Source organism: Carcharhinus amblyrhynchos, unplaced genomic scaffold, assembly GCF_965287045.1.
Source record: "Carcharhinus amblyrhynchos unplaced genomic scaffold, sCarAmb.v2.hapA scaffold_389, whole genome shotgun sequence".
NCBI lineage: Eukaryota > Metazoa > Chordata > Chondrichthyes > Carcharhiniformes > Carcharhinidae > Carcharhinus > Carcharhinus amblyrhynchos.
Window position 1 is genome coordinate 61,265 of NW_027650129.1, and position 17,605 is coordinate 78,869.

General features: G+C 49.6%; 1 protein-coding gene across 1 annotated transcript in view; it reads left to right on the top strand.

The window, feature by feature from the left end:
• The window catches only part of LOC145339299 (lysyl oxidase homolog 2-like), a 67,775-nt gene extending 55,219 nt beyond the window's left edge, over window positions 1-12,556 (top strand). Inside the window, exons 10-13 of the mRNA XM_080183722.1 lie at window positions 4,868-4,983; window positions 6,952-7,088; window positions 9,425-9,536; window positions 11,751-12,556. Of these exons, the coding sequence (XP_080039848.1) occupies window positions 4,868-4,983; window positions 6,952-7,088; window positions 9,425-9,536; window positions 11,751-11,830 (445 nt within the window). The 3' untranslated portion in view covers window positions 11,831-12,556. The remainder of the gene's footprint in view (window positions 1-4,867; window positions 4,984-6,951; window positions 7,089-9,424; window positions 9,537-11,750) is intronic.
• The last annotated feature ends 5,049 nt before the right edge of the window (window positions 12,557-17,605 follow it).

Sequence of the window (17,605 nt, forward strand, 5' to 3'; positions counted from 1 at the left end):
CCACCAAGCTACAGCCTCCAGTGACAGACTCGTAACTTCGGATCATAGAATAGAACCATAGAATCCCGACAGTGCAGAAAGAGCTTATTCAGCCCATCAAGTCTGCACCAGCACATCGACAGAGTACCTTACCCAGGCCCTATCCCCATAACCCCACAAATTTACCCCGCTAATCCCCTCATCTTGGGACACTTCGCAGCAATTTAGCATGGCCAATCCACTTAAACTGTTCAGTTTTGGAGTATGGGAGGAAACCGGAGGAAACCCGCGCAGACACGGGGAGAACGTGCAAACTCCACACAGACAGTGACCCAAGCCAGGCATCGAACCCGGGTCCCTGGCGTTGTGAGGCAGCAGTGCTAACCCACTGTGCCCCCGTGTCGCTTAATGTTCGAGGAGAAAACAAGCTACAGCAACAGACATAACGGTGTCCCTCATCTGCACCACGTGTCTTCAGCAGTCAGGGAGGAGCGTTCCAAATGTAATATTAGCAAGGGGTTGTTCGAGAAGTGGATGTGAGTAGATGCAGACTTCACTGGAGGTGTGCGTTAGAATCTGCAGGTGGTTCTCTCGGGGCTTTTAGAAGGAGGTTAACCACATGGGAGTGAAAGCAGCTTTTAAGGTGCTCCTTCACCATACCCAGGGCCCAGGTCAGTCAAAGCTCGGTTTGATTTGCCTCGGAGATGACTGGCTCCTACCACCAGGTGGCACTGCTGGCCACCGGAAAGGAAGAGATTTGATTGGCAGAGCAAAGCCACCCTCTGCTGACGACAAACTCACATTACACCCTGGAGATCCGAGCTGGAATTCTCCCATCCCACCTGCCACTGGAATTTCACCGGCTGCATCACGGACAATGTGAATCCCCATTGACAGTCGGGTAGGAATTCCCGGCTTTTAGACCAGCGTGGTCGGAGAATTATAGAGTCATAGAGGTTTACAGCATGGAAACAGGCCCTTCGGCCCGACTTGTCCATGCCACCCTTATTTTTTTAAAACCCCTAAGCTAATCTCAATTGTCCACGTTTAGCCCATGTCCTTGCATACCCATCGTACCCATCTAACTGTCGAAATGCTTTTTAAAAGATAAAATTGTACCCGCCTCTACTCCTACCTCTGGCAGCTTGTTCCAGACACTCACCACCCTCTGTGTGAAAAAATTGCCCCCCTGGACACTTGTGTATCTCTCCCCTCTCACCTTAAACCTGTGCCCTCTAGTTTTAGACTCCCCTACCTTTGGGAAAAGATATTAACGATCGAGCTGATCTGTGCCCCTGATTATTTTATAGACCTCTATAAGATCAGCCCTCAGCCTCCTACGCTCCAGAGAAAAGACTCCCAGTTTATTCAGCCTCTCCTTATAACTCAAACCATCAAGTCCCAAAGCATCCCCAGTAAATCTTTTCTGAACTCTTTCTAGTCTAATAATATCGTTTCTATAATATTTTACAATACTTTATATAATTCTGTCCTCAGTCTCCAAATCTAAATCTCCAAATCTGACAGCCAAGTTCCGCACACATGCGGACAGCCTTAACCGGGATCTTGGGTTCATGTCACACTATCTGTCACCCCCACGACTTGTCTGGGCTTGCAAAACCTCACTAACTGTCCCAGCTGGAGACAATACACATCTCTTTAACCTGTGCTTAACCCTCTCTCCACTCACATTGTCTGTACCTGTAAAGACTTAATTACCCGTTAAGATTGGCATTCCAACCATTACCTTGGAATGGAGTTTGTGTCTGTAAATGCCCTGTTTGTGAAACAAATCCTGCACTCACCTGATGAAGGGGCAGTGCTCCAAAAGCTTGTGTTGCCAAATAAACCTGTTGGACTTTAACCTGGTGTTGCGAAACATCTTATTGTGCCCACCCAAGTTCAACATAGGCATCTCCGCGTCCGAATCTAAAGACAAGGACTTGTGTCCACAGATCCCACCTGCCTTGAATCATTTCAGTGTCTGCACCTTCATAACTGGAGAGTGGTTCATGTCAGGGGGAGAGTGCGGAGGATCAGTGATATCAACAAACCAAAGCCTCGGGAGTGATTTAACTCCAATCACAACCTCTGCATGTCTCAAAATGCAGCATTATATGTTAGCCAAGTGCAGTCACTGTTGGGACAAGACCTTGTAGCACAGTGGCTTTGTGTGCCAAACTCTGAGCCAGAATCTCTGGCTCTGAGTCCCACCTCAGGACTTGAGGGCCAGTGAAGGTAAGAACATAAAAACATAAGAAATAGGAGCAGGAGTAGGCCATCTAGCCCTTCGAGCCTGCCCCGCCATTCAATAAGATCATGGCTGATCTGTCGTGGCTCAGTTCCACCTTCCCGCCCTCTCCCCATAACCCTTAATCCCCTAGCCTATCAAAAAGCTATCAACCCGCGTCTTAAATATATTTGGCGAGGTAGTCTCCACCACTTCAACGGGCAGAGAATTCCAGAGATTCACCACCCTTTGAGTGAAGAAGTTCCTCCTCAACTCCGTTCTAAACCGCCCCCCCTTTATCTTGAGGCTGTGCCTCCTAGTCCTACTGTCCTTTCTGAGCGGGAAGAGCCTCTCCACCTCTATCCTATCCATCCCATTCATCATCTTATATGTCTCAATGAGATCGCCCCTCATTCTTCTAAACTCTAACGAGTACAAGCCTCGTTTATTCAGCCTCTCCTCACAGTTCAACCCCCTCAATTCTGATATCAGCCTAGTGAACCTCCTCTGCTCTCCCTCCAAGGCCAAAATATCCTTGCGTAAGTGCGGCGACCAAAACTGCACACAGTACTCCAGCTGTGGCCTCACCAGTGCCCAGTACAGTTGCAGCAAGACCTCCCTACTTTTATATTCAACCTCAAGGTGTGTCTGTAATGTGGTCAAACAGACTGAGTATCGACCTGCAAATCCTTCCAGTGCTCTGGCAGTGGCTGGAACAAGACAGAGTTCTAATTATGTGTGTTCCCATCAGGAACCTTGATCATAACGACCGATAGCTGTGTGTAACAGTGCCTGCTGCCACAGCAACTCTGTAATCGACCGTCACTGCTGTAATGTGGGAATTGCAGGAGCCTGTTGGTGCACAACAAGATCCGAGATTGTGACCAGGCTAAGTGGGTGTTGTAGGTTGAGGATTAAATGGGATGGCATAGTGGCACGGTGGTTCGCACTGCTGCCTCACAGCGCCAGGGTCCAGGTTCGATTCTGGTTTTGGGTGACTGACTGTGTAGAGTTTGCATATTCTCCCAATGTCTGCGTGGGTTTCTCCCTCTGGGCTTCCTTCCTCCTTCCTTCCTTTTCCTCCCACAGCTCAAAGATGAGCAGGATAGGTGGATTGGCCATGCTAAGTTGACCCTTAGTGTCAGGGGGATTAGCAGGGTAACTGCATGGGGTTACGGGAATAGGGCCTGTGTGGGATTGTACTTGATGCAGACTTGATGGGCCGAATGGCCTCCTTCTGTCCTATCAGGATTCTAACTCTTGGTCCTCGATATCAGGGCGATCTTTCCTGCTGTTCTTGGCAAGTGTGCTAGGGGATCCTGGAGTTGATGGGGCAGGTGGTGCCTCGGTCAGTGTCTGACCAAATATCGTACACGTTCATCCTCTGAGACAATCTGCACCTTGAGGAGGTGACTGATAACACATGGGGAAATGTGGCTGCTGTAGTGAGCAGCTGGACAACAGACAGATGTGAATGCTTGTCATGATGGTTAGTATCTCAGACCGTGCTGCACTCCCTCGGTAACACACTGAGCTCTCAGTGAGTGGGAGAGAGATGTGGATGGGCTGGGAGGGGGCTCGTGTGGACCAGGCTGGTTGGTTGGAGGCTCCTGTCGATGCGAATGATGTCCTGTTCAGGATGATTGAAGGGTTAATCCGATCTACCTTATGGAGCCCTGGTGTGCAGAGAGGTACGTCAAAGTGAAATAAATGAGTGCAATTACTTTATAAGCAATTATCATCCAAAAAAAGATCAGATTTGCAAGGTGAGTTGACAGATATTTAGCCAAATTGGAAGGTGCTGGAAGAGGCAGGCTTATAGGTCTTAACACAACTGGAGGAAGAGGGATAGTGAGTTTGTAATGTTGGTTCAGACAGTGAGGTCATGGTGCAAATTCAGACTGAGATTTAGGATTGATTTAAGGCAATTCTTCGTCAATGAAGTGTGAAGATTGTTGGGATACTCAATCGTGGAGACATACTGTGTCGAGGTGAAGATGTTGAAATCATTGAGGAATCATATGGATCAGCAGGGGGTGGCACGGTGGCACAGTGGTTTGGACTACTGCCTCACAGTGCTCGGGACCCGGGTTCAATTCCCTGCTTGGGTCACTGTCAGTGTGGAGTCTGCATGTTCTCCCCATGTCTGTGTGGGTTTCCTCTGGGTGCTCCGGTTTCCTCCCACGGTCCAAAGACGTGCGGGTTAGGTTGATTGGCCGTGCTAAATTGCCCCTGTGTGTCCCAAGCTGTGAGGTTAGTAAGAGGCGATCTGACCCTGTACGGGAATGACGGTGAAAACACTTCAGAAAAACAATTGCTGGAATTTTACAACCTCCCTCAGGCGAGATTTGTAAAATCCTGCCCGAGGCCAAGGAGAATTCCATTCTGTAAACCGGAATCGGGACGAGTGAGGCATTAAAATTCCAGCCAAACTTCCCGACTCCTGGGTGAAAGCTGCAGCCGGCAATGACTGCTCCATGTTAATCTTTCAATGCTACACTTCCTTCAGCAAAGCTGCTTTAGCCTCTTGCCTCCTTTCCCCACCATTGAGGGAATTATTAATGAGGTTGGTGTGCCGGAGGGAAATCGAGGATGTGAAGGGTGAGGTCCTGTCGAAATGGAGATGGCTGACTGCTGCTTATTCTGTTCGATCTGTAGGCACTACCACAGCATGGAGGTGTTTACAACTTACGACCTGCTGATGCTGAATGGAACCAGAGTTGCTGAGGGACACAAGGCCAGTTTCTGTCTGGAGGACACAGAGTGTGATTCAGGTAAGATTACCCGTTCCCCGCACCTTACCCATTGCCCGCTCCTTACCCGTTCCCCGTGCCTTACCCATTGCCCACTCCTTACCCGTTCCCCGCGCCTTACCCATTGCCCGCTCCTTACCCGTTCCCCGTGCCTTACCCATTGCCCGCTCCTTACCCGTTCCCCGTGCCTTACCCATTGCCCACTCCTTACCCGTTCCCCGTGCCTTACCCATTGCCCGCTCCTTACCCGTTCCCCGTGCCTTACCCATTGCCCACTCCTTACCCGTTCCCCGTGCCTTACCCGTTGCCCGCTCCTTACCCGTTCCCCGTGCCTTACCCGTTGCCCGCTCCTTACCCGTTCCCCGCGCGTTACCTGTTCCTGGAGCACAAAGAAAGACTTGAAATGATGCCGTGCCTTCCGTCACCTCAGCATGTCCCAGAGTGCCTCACGTTGGTGATAAGCAGAATTAGCGTACGGTGAGCTCCCACAGACATCTGTTTTTGCCTGTCGATTGAGGGTGAGGTATTGGCCTGGTCTCCAGTTTAGAGACCGTGTTACATCGAATCACAGAATCCTACAGTGCAGAAGGCCATTCGGCCCATTGCGTCTGCACCGACCACAATCCTACCCGGGCCCTCTCCCCATTACCCCATGCATCTAACCGCTGGTCCCCCAGACACTAAGGGGCAATTTAGCACGGCCAATCCACCTAACCCTCACACTTTTGAGTGGAAATTCACAGGAGCACCCGGAGGAAACCCACGCAGACACGAGGAGAATGTGAAGACTCCACACAGACAGTGACCCAAGCCGGGAACTGAATGTGAGTCCCTGGTGCTGTCATGGGATGGACTCTCAGAATCCCCACAGTGCTCAAGGAGGCCATTCGGCCCATCGAGTCTGCGCCGACCAATTCCGACCCAGGCTCTATTCCCGTAACCCCATGCATTTACCCTAGCTCGTCCCCCGACACTAGTGTCAATTTAGCATGGCCAATCAACCTAACCCGCACATCTTTGGACTGTGGGAGGAAACCGGAGCACCCGGAGGAAACCCACACAGACTCGGGGAGAATGTGCAGACTCCACACGGACAGTGACCCAAGCGGGGAATCGAACCCGGATCCCTGGCGCAGTCAGGCAGCAGTGTGCTGCAATTCACAAAATTGTTTGAGAGAGCCATGGTTTGACGCTTGTCCAAAAAAATGGCACCTCTGACAGTGTCGCACTGCCTCCATGGTAAGCTGGTGATTTAGCCAAGACATTTTGTGTTCGGGTTTCTGGAGTGGAACCTGAACTCAGAACTTTGTGAGTTTGAGAGCAAGGAGCTGTGACTCGTGACTGCACTCCAGTGGTACATCACTGGCTGGAGTGCTTTGGAACAAGCTGAGGATGTGTGAATGCAACTCCAGAACTTTCCCGATAACACAGGAACAGGAAGTTAAAGTCCAACAGGTTTATTTGGTATCACGAGCTTTAGGAGTGCTGCTCCTTCCTCAGGTGAATGGAGAGGTCGGTCCATTAGCACAGCATGTACAGACAGAGATACAATTGCAAGATAATAATTTGCCTTAACAGGTATCAAGTCTTTATGGGTACAGATAGTGTGAGTCGAGAAAGGGATAATCACAAGTTAAAGAGGTGTGAATTGCCTCAAGCAAGGACAGTTTGTAGGATTTTGCAAGCCCAGATTAAATGGTGGGGTTACATGTGGTGTGACATGGACCCAAGATCCCAGTTGACGCCATCCTCATGGGCAAAGACTTGATTACCTGTAAAGACTCACATTCCAATCATTATCTTGCAATTGCGTCTGTGTCTATATCTGCCCTGTTTGTGAAGCCTTCCTCTCCACTCACCTGACGAAGGGGCAGCGCTCCGAAAGCTCGTGATTTCAGATAAACCTGGTGTTGAGACACTCCTTACTGGGCCCACCCAAGTCCAACACCAGCACCTCCACATCTTAACACAGGAACATCTGCATTTCAGAGGAAAAGAAGAACTACCAGTGTGACAACTTTGGGGAACAGGGGATAACAGGCGGTTGCTGGGATACCTACCGACATGACATCGACTGCCAGTGGATTGACATCACTGACGTCTCTCCAGGGGAGTACATTCTTCAGGTAAGCACAGTGATTTCTCCAGGTCTCTGAACAGTGAGATCGACCCAATCTGACTAAGAAAAACAAAGCCATTCTTTATAGATTGCACCTTTGGCAATGTTTGGATTCCCCCTCGAACTTCATAAAACCAAATAGGAGCAGGCTCTGAGGCCATTCAGCCCTTTGAGACTGTTCTGCATGACAGTCAGTCAAGTCCCTTCACATGTGGTCCTGTCATGTTGCCACACGGCAGTCAGTTTGTCACACAACAAGATCCCACTGACGGCAAGGTGGTGACGTTTCAGCTGTATTGACCAGGGGAGAACTCTTCATCTTCTCTTGGAGCAGGGAGAGAAGGTGTTGGGGTTCAGGAAAGGCTGGAGACGGGCAGATGGAGAAAAGGTGCTCCCAGCCGCTGGAGAGAGCTGAACGAGACATTCACCAGTGTAAGAACTATCACCAATAAAGATCTTCCCCCAGGATATGGAACTCACAACCACAGCACATAGTCCAGATGTCCTTCAAGGAGCTGGATAACCACACGAGGGAGAAAGAAAGAGAAGGATGTGATGATTTGGTTAGCTGACACTGAGTGAATGAAGCCTGGTGTGGAACAGAAACACTCACATTTACCAGTCAGGCCGAATGGCCTGTTAATGTGATACAAGTGTCCTTGAAGTTGGCTGTTTAAACCATCTGCAGTGTGGTGTAATTGGCAGATAAGGAAGAGAGTTCAATGTAATGGAGAGGCTGCAGGACATTAGAGATGATTGAGGTGTGGAAGGAAGCTGGTTGTATTAATCTCAGCACACACCCTTCCTCAGTGTCCTTCAGAGATGTTCCATTATGTTCTGTTCTTTAAAGTTTTCAGTTTATTTATTAGTGCCACAAGTTGGCTTACGTTAACACTGCAGTGAAGTTACTCTGGCGCCTGTTTGGGTACACTGAGGGAGAATTTAACATGGTCAATCCACCTAACAGCACGTCTTTCCGACTGTGGGAGGAAACCGGAGCACCCGGAGGAAACCCACGCAGACACATGGGGAGAACGTGCAAACTCCACACAGACAGGAACGCAAGCCGGGAATCAAACCTGGGTCCCCGGTGCTGTGAGGCAGCAGTGCTCACCACTGTACCATCATACCGCCACGTCCCTCTGACAAGGCGAGATCACATTGAGAGGGTGTGGGAATGATACCGGGGTTCTGAGAGAGTGAGGGGGGCTGTTCTTCTTGGAGCACAGGAGCTTTAATATCTGTTCAGAATGATGGGGGGTGTTTTGATCGAGTTAATGAGGAAATATTTTCGCGGATGGGATGATCAGAAACCAGGGATTACAGATCACTGGAACGGGGGAGGGAACGGCCAAGGGATATTATCACTTGACTATTCATCCAGAAACTCTGCTAATGTTCAGAAGACCCGGGTTCAAATCCCACCACGTCACCTGGTGGAATTTGAATTCAATAAAAAAACTTTGGAATTAAGGATCTACTGATGACCATGAAACCATTGTCGATTGTTGGAAAAAACCCATCTGGTTCACTGATGTCCTTCAGGGAAGGAAATCTACCATCCTTACCCGGTCTGGCCTACATGTGACTCCAGAGCCACAGCAATGTGGTTGACTCTCAACTGCCCTCGGGCAGCTGGGGATGGGCAATAAATGCTGACCCAGCCAGCGATACCCATGTCCCACAAATGAATAAAAAAGTGGCGTTTGAGTTGTGATCTGGAATGTGGTGCCTGAAAATGTGGGTTAAAGTAATTCAATAGAAACTTTCAAATACATATCCACTTTCACAATGGCACAGTGGTTGGCACTGCTGCCTCACAGCGCCAGGGACCCGGGTTCGATTCCCAGCTTGGGTCACTGTCTGTGTGGAGTTTGTGCATTCTCCCCGTGTCTGCGTGGGTTCCCTCCGGGTGCCCCGGTTTCCTCCCACAGTCGGAAGGATATGCTGATTCGGCTGCATTGACTGGGCAGGCACCGGAGTGTGGCGACTCAGGGAATTTCACAGTAACCTCATTGTGGTGTTAATGTGAGCCCACTTGTGACACTCATTAAGAAACTTAAAAGGTGATGTTGCAGTGTTCTGAGCAGAGAGCAGCAGGGACCAAGTGCTTTGTGGTTCGACCAGAGTAGGTGAAGTGATGCTGTTCCTGACGCCATGGTGACAACCCATCTTGTGACAATCTTTGAGCTCACTGGTGATGTTGAGGTGCTGGGTGAAGGCAGGGACCAGGGACTTTGGGAAGAAGACACTGATCGTGTGGAACAGTTCCCAGCTCCCCCAGATGGAAAGTGAACGATACTGTGTCTCAGTGCTTTGTAATTAATATCTGTTAATCCGCAGGTCGTCATCAATCCCAACTATGAGGTGGTGGAGTCAGACTACAGCAACAATATTGTGAAATGTCGCTGCAAGTTTGACGGACATCGCATCTGGACTTACAACTGTCATGTTGGTGAGTGACAACGGGAAGGTATTCTTTAAAGGTCAATCACTTCCTCTCTCCCTACTGATTCCCTACTGGGAATCCAAACGAACTGCTTCTACTGCTCTGAGGAAACGTCACCCAGACTCCATTCTCTCTCCACAGACGCTGATGGTAACATTTGGAAATAGTACCCCCAAGAGAAGGTTCCCCTCATCCCCCTTCTCGAACTGGCCAAAATAGTTCCCCGACTTGATTCACATCTCCTCAGTGATGCGCTGAAACATCAGCTCAGCTTACAAACATAGAAAATAGGAGCAGGAGTAGGCCATTCGGCCCTTCGAGCCTGCACCCACCATTCAATATGATCATGGTTGATCATGCACTTCCCTTACCTCAGTCCCACCTTCTCTCCATATCCCTTGATCCCTTTAGCCACTAGGCCCATATCCATCTCCCCCTTGAACGTATCGAACAAACTGGTCCCCACCAAATTCCTCAGGTCACAACTCTCTGAAAGAAGAAATTCTTCCACATCTCCGTCCTGAATAGCTTACCCCTTATTCTTAGACTGTGACCCCAAGTTCTAGACTTCCCCAACATCAGGAACATTCTTCCCACATCCAGTCTGTGCCATCAGTATTTTATACGTTTCTGTGAGATCCCCTCTCATTCTTCTCAATTCCTGTGAGGACGAGCCCAGTCGATCCAGTCTCTCCTCATATCTCAGCCCTGCCATTCCAGGAATCAATCTGGTGAACCTTCACTGGACTCCCTCAATAGCAAGAATGTCCTTGCTCGGACCAGGAGACCAAAACTGCACACAATACTCAAGGTGTGGTCTCACCAAAACCCTGTATAACTGCAGCAAGACGTCCTCACCCGATACTCAAACCCTGTTGCAATGAAGGCCAACATGCCATTAGTTTTCCTCACTGCCTGCTGTACCTCCACGCTAATCTCCAGCGACTGTTCCACCATGACTCCCAGGTCACATTGCACTTCCCTTTTTCCGAAACTGCCACCATTCAGATAATAACCTTCCTTCCTGTTTTTGCCACCAAACTAGAGAACCTCACATTTATCCACATTATATCACATTTGCCCACTCAGCCAGTCTGTCCAAGTCACCCTGCAGCCTCTTAGCATCCTCCCCACGGCACACACTGCCACCCAGCTTACTGCCGTCTGCAAATTTGGAGATATTGCACTCAATTCCTTCGTCCAAATCATTAATACACATTGTGAATAGCTGGTGTCCCAGCACTGAGCCCTGCGGTACCCCACTACTCACTGCCTGCCACTCTGAAAAGGGCCTGTCTATTCCCATTCTCTGCTTCCTGTCTGCCACCCAGTCCTCTATCCACGTCAGTTTGTTAGCCCGAATACCACGAGTTTTAATTTTGCTCACTAATCTCTTGTGTGGGACCCTGTCGAAAGCCTTTTAAAAGTCCAGAAATACAACATCCAGTGGTTCACCCGTGTCCACTCTCCTGGTCACATCCTCAAAAAATTCCAGAAGATTTGTCAAGCGCGATTTCCCTTCAGTGAATCCATGCTGACTTGGATTGGTCCTGTCACCCAGATGCTGAGTCCTATCCTGAGTAATGGACTCCAGCAATTTACCCAGCACTGATGTCAGGCTAACCAGTCGAGCATTCCCTGCTTTCTCTCTCCCTCCTTTCTTAAAAACTGGGGTTACATTCGTTACCCTCCAATCAACTGGGACTCTTTCAGAGTCGAGAGAGTGCTGGAAACCGATCACCAATGCATCCAGTATTTCACAGGCCACTTCCTTCAGTACTGTGGGATGCAGAACATCAAGCCCTGGGGATTTACTGGGTTTTAATTCCAGAAATTCCCCCAATTCCTCTTTCATGCCAGACACTTTATCAGACAGTTTATTTATCAGTGTCACAAGTAAGGCTGACATTAACACTGCAGTGAAGTTAATGTGAAATTCCCCGAGTTGCCACAGTCTTGGTACCTGTTCAGGTCAAGGCAACTCACCAGCATGTCTTTGAGATGGTGGGAGGAAACCGGAGCACCCGGAGGAAACCCACGCAGACATGGGGAGAGAACACAGTGCAGACTCCACACAGGCAGTGACCCAAGCTGGGAATCGAACCCAGGTCCCTGGCGCTGTGAGGCAGCAGTGCTAACCCGCTGAGCCCCCGTGCTGCCCCTTTGAGATAGGTGAGATTGCCACGTGAATAATCTTTCTCTCCTTCCTCTCCTCGCTAGGTGGTTCTTTCAGCTCTGAATTGGAAGAACTCTTTGACCATTTTCCCGGGTTGATGAGCAACCATCTGTCTACATGGTAACGCCCCGCCGCAGAGAAGAAGTCTCCAGCAATGCTTACCAAAAAAAAGATGTCCAGTTACATAAGGCCAATGGCAGAGACTGATGTGTGGTTGTTACTTGAATATTGGTGCTCCCATTATTACCACTCCAAGGTTAGTGTGCTGTGGAACTGAGCTGTGTTCCATTCCAGCAAGTTACAAGCTGAATTGTACCCATCCTCACTGAGAGAATGAACACACCAAAGTCACAGCCCAAAGACTCCAGTCCGAAGCTGTGTGGTGTCTCTCTCTCTCGCTCTCTCTCTCTCTCTCCCTCCCTCAATTTCCTGGACAGGCTGTGGTTGGCAGGCTCGGGCAAGGTCAGCGTGCATTCATTGGTTGTGACTGGCTCTCAGCCAGGGCGATGGAGAGATGCAGCAGAGATACCCGAAGCTAACGAGGGCTGCAGAGGCGTTCAACCTTTCTCTGGACGCCTGCAACACAAGTCCTACTGCAGGGACAACCATACCTGATGCACAAGTCCCAGGAGGTGGAGGGATGGGGGGTAAGTGACTACTGCACACTAGAATGGTTCATAGATAGCGGTATCTTTTCAAATTGGAATGTTCAAATCTTCTAAGATCCACGTTTCTAGATCTCTTTGTAACCGACTTGACCTGGTCTGCTTTGGACACCATTGGACATTGCAGTCATGTGTCCTGAGGTTAGATGTTCACTTGGAATTAAAAGAAATCCCATTCTAATAAATCAGCTTCAATAGATTGTTGTTCTTTATCCTCCTGAAGGAAGTCTGTTGATGGCTGAGTGACGAAGAGAAGGCCATGAGGATCGTACAGCACAGAAGGAGGCCATTTGGCCCGTTGAGCTTGTGCCTGTGTTTGGTCACATTTGGCAATGAATCCCACATTGCTTGGGTTCCTCACCCTTCGCCCCCTGTACCTTTCCCCCTCATGTATCTCTCCAATTCCCCTGTGAAAGTCACCATTGAATCTGCTTTCACTGCCTGACTGAAGAGCAAAAATGGATTGATTTGTTAGAGTCATTAAAAACAGAGGAATATTATCCCAAATCCATGAAGATCTTCCCAAACTCCAAAGCATCGCGGTGAGGACACTGTTCATGTCTTGTTTTGGTCTCCACAGTCATTAAAGGATGTGAAGACATTGCAGAAAGTGCAAGGTACTGATCGAACCAAGGGGTTTGAATTCTGAGGAAAGGGTGACAGCCAGTCTGGGCAAGACCCAGAGATGGCCAGATGGAGAGGTTCAGGACAACAGAGCAGGGTTCTGTGTTGGAGCGGTAATTCGAATGAATAGATAGCTCTTTGTTCAGTGACTGATTCAAGAAAGATTGATGGGAATGTGGGTGTGCATATGCATTTATGTATACATGTGTGTGTGGGCGCGAGTGTGAATGGGCATGTGTGTGCGCATGTGTATATGTGTGTGCACACGTGCTTCTGTGTGTGTGCGCGCGTGTGTGCATGCACGCAGGTGTGTGCGCGCATGCATGTGTGCGTCTGCATGTGCGTTCACGTGCTTGTGTAAATGTGTGCATGCATGCGTGCAAGTGCGGGCGTGTGTGTGTGCTTGTATGCGTGTGTGTGTGTGTGCACGTGCGCGGACGTGCATGTGTGTGCATGCAGGTGTGTGCGCTTGTGTGCGCATGTGTGTTCGAGTGGATGTGCATGCACACGTGTGCGGGTGTGTGTGCGCTGTGAGTGTGCAAGGGCAGGTGTGTGCACACAGGTGTGTGAGCTTGTGTATGTGCGCATGCGTGTGTGTGCCTGCAGGTGTGTGTGCACTTGTGTGTGTCTATGCGTGCAAGTGTGCGCACGTGTGTGTGTGCACATGTATGTGTGTGTGCGCGCTGTGCATGTCTGCGTGCGTGTGTGAGTGTGTGCACATGTGTGTGCACGTGCGTGCGTGTGCACTGTGTGCGTGTGTGTTCCTACAATTGGGAGTTCAGTGTGTGTAGTCGCAAGTGAGTGTAATCCAGAGAAATACAGAAAGTGTTGGCTCCTTGGGGCCAATGTTGATGTCTTTGTGGTCACATGTCAGGTGGAATTTTCCTGCTCCACCCACCACAGGAATCATATTGGGCAGTGGACATACATCACACACAGATGCAAAGGTCCGCTAACCTCAGGTGGGATTTTCTGGATCTGGTGAATGAGTTGGAAAACCCTGCCCATCGGATTTACAGCACATAAACGGGCCGTTCCACCTCAGTATCCTGTGTGTCATTATCCTCTGCACCTCCCCCTATCACCCGATCCTTCTCTTTCTCTCTCCCTCATGTGTACATCCAAACTACCCTGAAATACACTGACACTGTTGCCTTTAAACATTCCCCGTGGGAGCGAGTCCCATATCCCCCCCCTCTCCCTGTGGGAGCGAGTCCCATATCCTCCCCCTCTCCCTGTGGGAGCGAGTCCCACATCCTCCCCCTCTCCCTGTGGGAGCGAGTCCCATATCCCCCCCCTCTCCCTGTGGGAGCGAGTCCCATATCCTCCCCCTCTCCCTGTGGGAGCGAGTCCCACATCCTCCCCCTCTCCCTGTGGGAGCGAGTCCCATATCCCCCCCCTCTCCCTGTGGGAGCGAGTCCCATATCCTCCCCGTCTCCCTGTGGGAGCGAGTCCTATGTTCTCCCCACTCTTGCTGAGTCAAGCTATTTCTCCTGCATTCCTGATTGAATTTATCAGTGAGTGTCTGGTATTTGGGTAAAGTGTGCATCGTTTTTGTGTATGCACTTTCAGAGGGAGGTGTTTTCAGATGACTGCCTATCTCTGCTCAGTAAGAAATCAATGAGAGGCTGGGTCACTTTATCGTGAAGCTTCAGTCTGCATTTCTGGGAAGATTAAACCACGTGTTCACTCTCTCTCTCTTCCCTCCCAGACTGTCCCTCCCCCCCTCTCTCTCCTCCTGCAGAAACTGATTCCGACTGGGTTCCAGTTTGCACATTCATGCTGTCCAGCTTCTGTCTCCCAGTTCAAGGCAGTTTAAACATGCAACCTGGGGCTAACTTGCCATTTTCCTGATGGGGTCCAATGGAGTGCAGGGCAGGTGACGGCACGGTGGCACAGTGGTTAGCACTGCTGCCTCACAGCGCCAGGGCCCCGGGTTCAATTCCTGGCTTGGGTCACTGTGTTTGTGGAGTGTGCACATTCTCCCCACGTCTGCGTGGGTTTCCTCTGGGTGCTCCAGATTCCTCCCATGGTGTACGGGTTAGGTTGATTGGCCATGCTAAATTAACCCGAGTGTCAGGGGGATTTGAAGGGTAAATTTGTGAAGTTGTGGGGATCGGGCCTGGGTTGGGTTGTGTTCGGTGCAGGCTCTTGGATCAAATGGCCTCCTTCTGCACTGCAGGGACTCTATCTCGATGAAATGCTGAGTTAGTGAGTTTTCGTTCACCAAACTTTCCAGCCTCATTCAACCTTGAAGAGGCTTGGCTTCCTATTCACAGACCTGAGATAGTTCAAACTGTGTATTAAGAAGTATATACAGAGGCCTCAGGGTAAGCACAGAGTGTCCAGAGCACAGACTCCTCAGCGTCTCCCTCTCTCAAAGACTCACAGTCAGCCCACTGTGAACATCATCATGCTCCTGTTCACTCGCGGCTCCTGTGGGACAGAATCCAAATTCCAGGGACTGCAATTTCAAAGTTCGGAAGCAAATTGGGGAGGTGGAGAGAGAGGGGCATGATTCAACCAAAGAAAAGAAAGAGTTCACTTGGCCTTTTGTTCTCCGAACAAATGAGGCCAGGACTGAGCTGTGATTGTTCTTTGTCTCCTATCCGTTTGGGAACCAAACTCTGATTTAAATGAAAATTTAGGTCAGAGTGTCAAAGGTTCTACCCCATGTTGACCCTGTGTAGAAATGCTTCCTCTTTTACTTGAGTGCTGCTCTCTCTCTCTCTCTCTCTCTCTCTCACTTCACACCGACACAAGCCAAAGGAAATCGATTTCAGGGACTCAGGGACCCTGACTGAGATAAGGGCTCAGACAGAGTAGGAATAAGGAAATGAGGCACAAAGTGTTTGTAGCCAAGTCCTTTATCATCTGTTATCAGGTCTGATGTGACAACACTCCTCAGGAAATCCAGGCATGGTACTGGAATACGCAAGGGGATATGACGAAGTTGTGCAAGGTGCTATTTAAGTGCAAGTTCTTACGTTTCTCGAACTCTCGGCCTCAGTTCTCCATTTCTACTCTGCTGTCTGTCAGTGAAGAATTTCTTTCTCATATCTGAGACAATCTGACAATGTTGAACGTTAATGCTGAATCCAGAAAATGTCAAGTGTTGACGTGAAAGATCTTCCTGTACCACATTCCAACCCATCTCCAGCATCAAAAACGATTCCAGTGATGGAGTGAGGATGTTCACTTTGTCTCTCTGTCCATAGTTACTGCCTGACTTGCTGAGTATTTCTATTTCCTGATGATTTTTTAAATAATATATTTATGGGATGTGAGCATCACTGGCTGGGCCAGCATTTACTGCCCATCCCTAACTGCACTCCATTCCAGAGGGCAGTTGAGAGTCAACCACATTGCTGTGGTCTCTGGAGTCACATGTAGGCCAGACCAGCTAAGGAAGGCAGATTTCCTTCCCTGAAGGACATTATTGAACCAGATGGGTTTTTCCAACACTCGACAATGGTTTCATGGTCATCAGTAGATTCACAATTCCGGATATTTATTATTGAATTGAAATTCCACCCTCAGCTGTGGCGGGATTCGAACCCAGCCCCTAGATCTTGCTCTGGGTCTCTGGATGACTGGTGCAGTGATTATGCCACTGGCTCCCCCCTTGTGTGTGAATGTCAGTGTTCTCATTGAGTATAAACGACGTGCAGTCTCGGTGTTCCCCCCACTGCCCGATGTGACAAGGGCATATCACTGAGCAGTGGGAATGCAGACTTCTTGGAGCTATTCCTGTCTGAGAGGCTTCGGTAGTGATCGGTTCAATACAGTCAGTGATACTGTTGTGTCCTGTACTGTTAGAAAGTAATATTCCGGATTATCGGAACAAATTCCTTTCCAAAAGTCACCTTGTGATTTTCACCATGGATACTGGAAAAGAAGCTATTCTACCTGCCCGTGGAATCCCACAGTGCAGAAGGAACCCATCAAGCCTGCACTGACAACAATTCCACCCAGACCCTATTCCCATAACCCTATGCATTTACTCTCGCTAGTCCCCCCAGGGGCAATTTAGTCAGCCAATGCACTGAACCAGCACCTCTTCCAGACTGTGGGAGAAAACTGGAATCCCACGCAGGCATGGGGTGAATGTGCGGACTCTGCACAGACAGTGGCCCGAGCCAGGAATCGAACCAAAGTCCCTGGTGTGTGAGGCAGCTGTGTGAACCACTGTGCTATCCTGAGGTGGGTGACCGCAGCCAGTGCTGTTTTATTGACTGCCATCTACCCCCACCAAAGTCCAGAACAGATGAGACCTGTGCAAAGAGGAACAGCCGGACGTGGTGACCTGGTCGTGTGACAATTCCACTGCTTGGAAACAGGAGGAGTTTCTGGAAGGTGAGTGAGTGATTGTCTGCCGTAGCTTGAGAGGTAACACTCTGAATTCTGAGTCAGGAAAGTAGAGCTTCAAGATTACCGGACTGATCCTTCAGTACATTCCTGTGGGCATGCTGCACTGTCAGAACTACTGTCCTGGTTGGATAAGGTGCTGGTGAGGCCACACCTGGAGTACCCTGTGTGGTTTTAGTCTCCTTATTTGAGAAAGGATATACTGGCACTGGAGGGGGTGTAGAGGAGATTCACTGGGCTGA